Source organism: Abrus precatorius, unplaced genomic scaffold (assembly GCF_003935025.1).
Source record: "Abrus precatorius isolate BTA unplaced genomic scaffold, Abrus_2018 Scaffold9, whole genome shotgun sequence".
NCBI classification, from domain to species: Eukaryota; Viridiplantae; Streptophyta; class Magnoliopsida; order Fabales; family Fabaceae; genus Abrus; species Abrus precatorius.
In genome coordinates this window covers 34,518,471-34,523,737 of record NW_020874439.1, presented here as the reverse complement: position 1 = coordinate 34,523,737, position 5,267 = coordinate 34,518,471, and the positions used below count along the sequence as shown (strand labels likewise).

The 5,267-nt window shown below is 34.1% G+C and overlaps 1 protein-coding gene across 1 annotated transcript; it reads right to left on the bottom strand.

Annotated features, from left to right (window-relative positions):
- Window positions 1-2,109: 2,109 nt before the first annotated feature.
- Window positions 2,110-4,133, bottom strand: LOC113849920 (zinc finger protein STOP1 homolog). The gene is made up of 2 exons (XM_027480170.1): window positions 3,722-4,133; window positions 2,110-3,640 (listed from the first exon to the last, which is right to left on the bottom strand). The coding sequence occupies exons 1-2, from the start codon at window positions 4,022-4,024 to the stop codon at window positions 2,939-2,941; spliced, it is 1,005 nt and encodes a 334-aa protein (XP_027335971.1). The 5' UTR covers window positions 4,025-4,133; the 3' UTR covers window positions 2,110-2,938.
- Window positions 4,134-5,267: the final 1,134 nt, after the last annotated feature.

The following is a 5,267-nucleotide window of genomic DNA, read 5'->3' as shown; positions in this document are numbered from 1 at the left end:
TCTGAATGGTTGGAATTGGAATTGAAAAACAAAAGATATTTACTGATTATCATTTTCAAATAATTATAGAAATAATAAATATAATTATTATTTTTTAAATATCTACTCCTTACATTTTTTTTTATTATTTTAAATTATAGCATATATTTACAAAGAAACATAGTTATTGTGTGTATTATTAGTCTTTTTAAATTTCTTATTATGTCTTTTAGACATGTTATCATATCATTTGATAAATTAATATATTATTATATATTTATTAGCCTAGTCGAATTCGTTACATAACATTATATAACATAAATGTCATTTTAAGATAATTTTATTCCAAAAAATGTACCTTTTTAATGTATCAACATCAAACTAAAAAAAATACACCCATGTTTTCCAATTTGATAACTACTTTCGCTCTCAGCTTTGTTTCAAGTTCATCCTGCCAAGTAATTTTCACGTGAAGAGGCTCCAAACCAGTTTGAAACATTTAAAACAAAACATGAAACCACACTCCCTTTTATAACATTCTAAATTTGATAATTTTATCTTATTTTTACTCAAAAAATTAAATTTAAAAAACCATACAAATTGACATATCATTAAATATGTATCATGGGAAGATTGGGAAAAAAATTCATCTAAAACCTCAATCTCTTGTCCTTACAAGTACACAATATCATGATTAATCTTGCAAGTGCTCTTGCTATTATTTTTATAGACCTCGTGCATTCTGACCATATCGTTTCCATAGTCACATCCAACTTTTCTTGATGATTGGTGAAGGTAACGACACTATTTTCTTCAGTGTCATATTCCCTTACGCTGTGATTGTTCCCTTCTTCTTCGGCTAGTAAATGGGGTGGTGGACTCTTCTCCAAATCTTTGCGTTCCCATTCTTCAATATCAATGTCACATTCCTCGTCACTTGCGCCTGCCATTGCCAAGGCTTCTAAAGAAACCAACATCGACACCTCTTTTCACATAAAATCAAAATCGTTGCTTATTAGAATGGTGTGCGTCTCAATTCTCAAATAGAAGATGTTCCAAATGTTTCGATTGCACGGTTTTGTTCCAATATTTATACTAGTACTATCGGAGAACGGTCTTAGATTAATTGTGCTAATGAATCACGTGACATGTGAGATGTGTGAAAGCCAAGAAAAGTGGTCATGAGGGAGATTGAGGTAGTGATGCAATTGCAAACATAATGGTTTCTATCGTCAAATTTCCCTACGAAGAATATTATGAATTGGAGGTAGCCGCCACCCGCCATGAATATCTCCAGTATTGCAAAGTTAGTAAATTTTTTGGTTCACCAAAGTTATTAACTAACCATGAAGAAAATAGGAATATTGAGCGTACCAAACAGGCCCAATTTTTAGTTTGTGGAACTACCAACGGGCTAGCCCATCAGTGCAGGCCCATTTTAAGTAATTTCACTTAAACAATAAAACACTTAACTGAATGAGCATGCCTCAGCCATACACTATTTATGTCAAAAAGAAAATAAGATTGTAAATTTGTACCTTATAAATAGAAAAAGTCCTACTAAAAATTTAATCTCACTGTTTTATAAATATTTTCGATTAGATCAAGATTGCTACTTCTAAAAGATACTTATACTTTTTTTAAAAAAAAGAAAGAAAAAAAGAAAAACAAATTGTGTTCATCGTGGTCGTGGGCGACTTGCCGGCAATCCGTATTTAGTATTACCTGTAACATTGATAACAGTACACCATTTCTTCGGTCAATTACGTATCGTTATATTAGTGTTTTAATTACCGAATTCATTAAAAAAAATAATGTATCATTATAGCAATCTTCTAAAAATTGTCATTGAATTAATATTTTTAAATATTTAAATATTATATTTATTATTATAAAAACATAAACAATGACAATAAAAGACACATTTAATAGCTATTCAAAAGTTTCATAAAATTAATATAAAAAATTTAAAAGATAAATTTAATGACAAAACCTTTAAAAATTAATGTAATGACTCTTAGTTTACATAAGAACAAGTTAAGGTTTAATTGTAATAAGAATACATGGGTCGTCCAATTCTAAGAATAATTGCAAATGATAAGTTGAAAAAAAAACTATTTTTAAGTAGAAATTAATGAAAACAATCAACCTCCACATCGTCCAATATATAGTAACCCAAAATCCCATTTTGTATGCATACCAATTCCAAGACAAATGGCGTGGTGTGCTTTTTTCTAAGATTTTGATTCAAAGAGGATCAAAATGTTATCATTGGCCTGCCAAGAGGGCTGGGACCATGATATGATAGCCTATGCGATAGTGCTTCAAAAAGAGCTTGCAAAAGGATGCCATGAAGGATAAAAAATAAATTAAAAAAGCAGAACAGTTCCATATGTGAAAACTCCAGCCTCCAATATTGAAATCCTGATTCCACCATGTATCAACACCATCCAATTCCAATGCATAAGAGTCCAATCCACCACCAGTTTCTGTACATCCCACCAATACCAGCATTCGTTTCCCTTCCCATCATTGGCAATGAATCATTGCCACTCCTCGCCAGAGACACAAAATGATTATGATTAAAAATTCTACTTTCTAAAAGTTGTGGCACTAAAATTCTAACTTCTCACATGCGACAACACCTTTAATCCGCCATGCTCCCACACTACAAGGAATCTTTACCTCACACACAGCCAATAAAAGTATAAAAGTGGTAGCAAATCAGAAACCTTATTAGAATAATTACAGAAAAAAAAAAAAAATACGCGCTCTCAACAACAGAAAGCCCCAACACTTTCCTTCTTTCGTATGAACAATGAATATAAAGACATAAATACAAATCTACCCATAGAATATGAATATCCCTAAATACGCATACGTGTAATGTCTGATTCTGATGTGAGAGTAAGATAACATCGAAACCCGAACTCAAAGCAATAAATAGCCCAACAAGAAGTCACGTCAAATTACTAGGAAACCCTAACACTTCCCGTAAACAGTAGTTATCAATGGACCCAAAATCATCGAAGAACCCTTCAGGCAACTCTTCATCGAGAAAAGAATTACCCAATTCACTCTCAGTCATCAACATTGGATCCACATCTTCCTCCACCACTTGCTTCCCTTTCTCCTCTTCATCGAACGCAAGTGCAGGCATATGACCCTCGAATAACGCAATGTGCCCAAACAACTTGTCCTTGCGTGAAAACGTGGTTCCGCAAGAGCACTTCCACCGCGACTCTCCGCAGTGCTTCATGTGACTCTTCAAATCCGAGAGCACCGAGAAGTTCTTCTTGTTGCACCGATTGCACGAGTACATCTTCGGACAGTGACTCCTCTTGAAGTGATTCTTCACGCAAACCACCGACTTCAACGGCCTGAATTTCCGGTGCTGCTTGTTCCGGTTGCATCCTTCGAACGGACACGAGAACCGCGTCGTGCGCCGCCGCGCGCCGCCAGATCCCTCCTCCGACGGCTTCGCCAACGCCTCCGGCGTCTTGAACTGGTTACCGTGCGCGCGCATGTGCATACGGAGATTCGCGTCGCGCCGGAAACCTTTCCCACAGATCTCGCAGAAGTGGATGTGCTCCGCGAGCAATTCCACGGCGTCCAGCTCCACGATTTCGCAGTCGTCGTCGGAGTCTTCGATGGCATCGTCCTCTTCAAGAGGCTCGAGTTTCGAATCGAGCACTTGCTTGGCCTTCTCGATGGCGGAGGGCTTCTTCGGGTGCGACGGCGCATCTAGCGGATCCGGTGACAATACGGCGGCTCCGGCGGCGGTGAAATTTTGGGAGTAGGAGACGAGGGCGGCGCCGTTGACGATTGTTTGGTGGATGGCGGAGACGATCTGGTTGGAGACGGTGGCGATTTGGTCAGTGGTAAGAGGAGCGTTGGTTTTGATAGATTGCGATAAGAAGCGTTGCACAGAATCTATTCTGGTCCGAACCTGAGAGAGGTTCCGAAGCGGAACCTGCGGGTCGGCGGAGTTATCCGGATCCCGCGGGTGAGGTTTTCGGTTCGGATTGGGGTTGGACTTGATCATAGTTAGGATAAGGATGGTCGACGGCACAGGGAAGAAAAAAAGTGTGGTGAGGGGTTTGGTGGTGTCGTGTTCGTTGCTGTGAGCTCACACATTCAGTAAATGAATGAAATGTGAAATATATGTTTTATAGAAATTGAAATGCGTTACTGTTGTGTATTTGACTCTTTATAATTAAATACTGTATGGTCATGAGGTTCCTCCCACGTGAACCTCAGAAATATGGATCAGCCAGGTGTACGCGTGGCAATTCACTTTCTGGAGATCCAAGCCTCTATTTTAAATTGTTTTTATTAACTTCTAAATTTTAAAAATATTTATTTGTTATTAAAAATGTCAAAATTCAATTATTAACTAAACTTTAAAATATGATGCTAATACTTTTAAATTTTATATGCTCGTATATTTTTTCTTTTACTTGTTTTTGAAGTCTAACTAAATATGTAATCTCAATAGTTTATCGTTTTAAATAAATCATTTTTAACTCCAATATTTAATTTGATAATTTTTTATATTAATGTACCAAATCACTTGTTTCATAAGGAAAATTATTTATATTAATATTTAGCATGACAGAATGATCCAAACTTACATTAAATAAAATCTTAAGGACCCAAATTAAGATAAACTACTATTATAAAGACTAAAAATTAAATATAAAAAATATACATATTAATTTTTTAAATAAATTATAGAAATTAAAAATAAGTTTAAAATATTTTTATTTTTTTTTCTTAAAACATAAGGATAGTTGAAGTATCTTGTGTTTTATGTACTAATATTTATAGTCAACAATTCCCTGTCTTGTTTGCAAGCTATGTGTAAATAATACTACTATCGACAAATGAAAAAATAGTATTTCATTCCAAAAATAATATATTTGATTTTGATTTTAAAATTAATTTTATACTTTTAAAAATAAAAGATAGTACAAGTTGTATTTATTTTTTTTAAATAAAAAACTGATTTTAAAATAGAGATCAAACGTGCTAAAAAAATTGTAAAAATAAAAACAATACATAATAATCTCTTAATCACTTATGTTAACATTAATAATTATATATTAAAATATTGTAGTCATTTCTTACTCACAGCATAGCATTTGTGGTACAAGATGAATTAATCTAAAAAGTTCAAACATTGTTGTAATTTTGGTATCTTGAGCAATTTATAAAAAATATTGTAATTTTTGTAAAATTTTGAAGTATTTAAATAAACTGTTTAATATAGTTTATTAAACATGTAT

Coding starts and splice junctions, on each gene's coding strand:
- LOC113849920 (XM_027480170.1), bottom strand. CDS start 4,024: ATGATCAAGTCCAACCCCAATCCGAACCGAAAACCTCACCCGCGGGAT. Junction 3,641..3,721: donor TGTCACCGGATCCGCTAGAT/GCGCCGTCGCAC, acceptor CCTCTTGAAGAG/GACGATGCCATCGAAGACTC.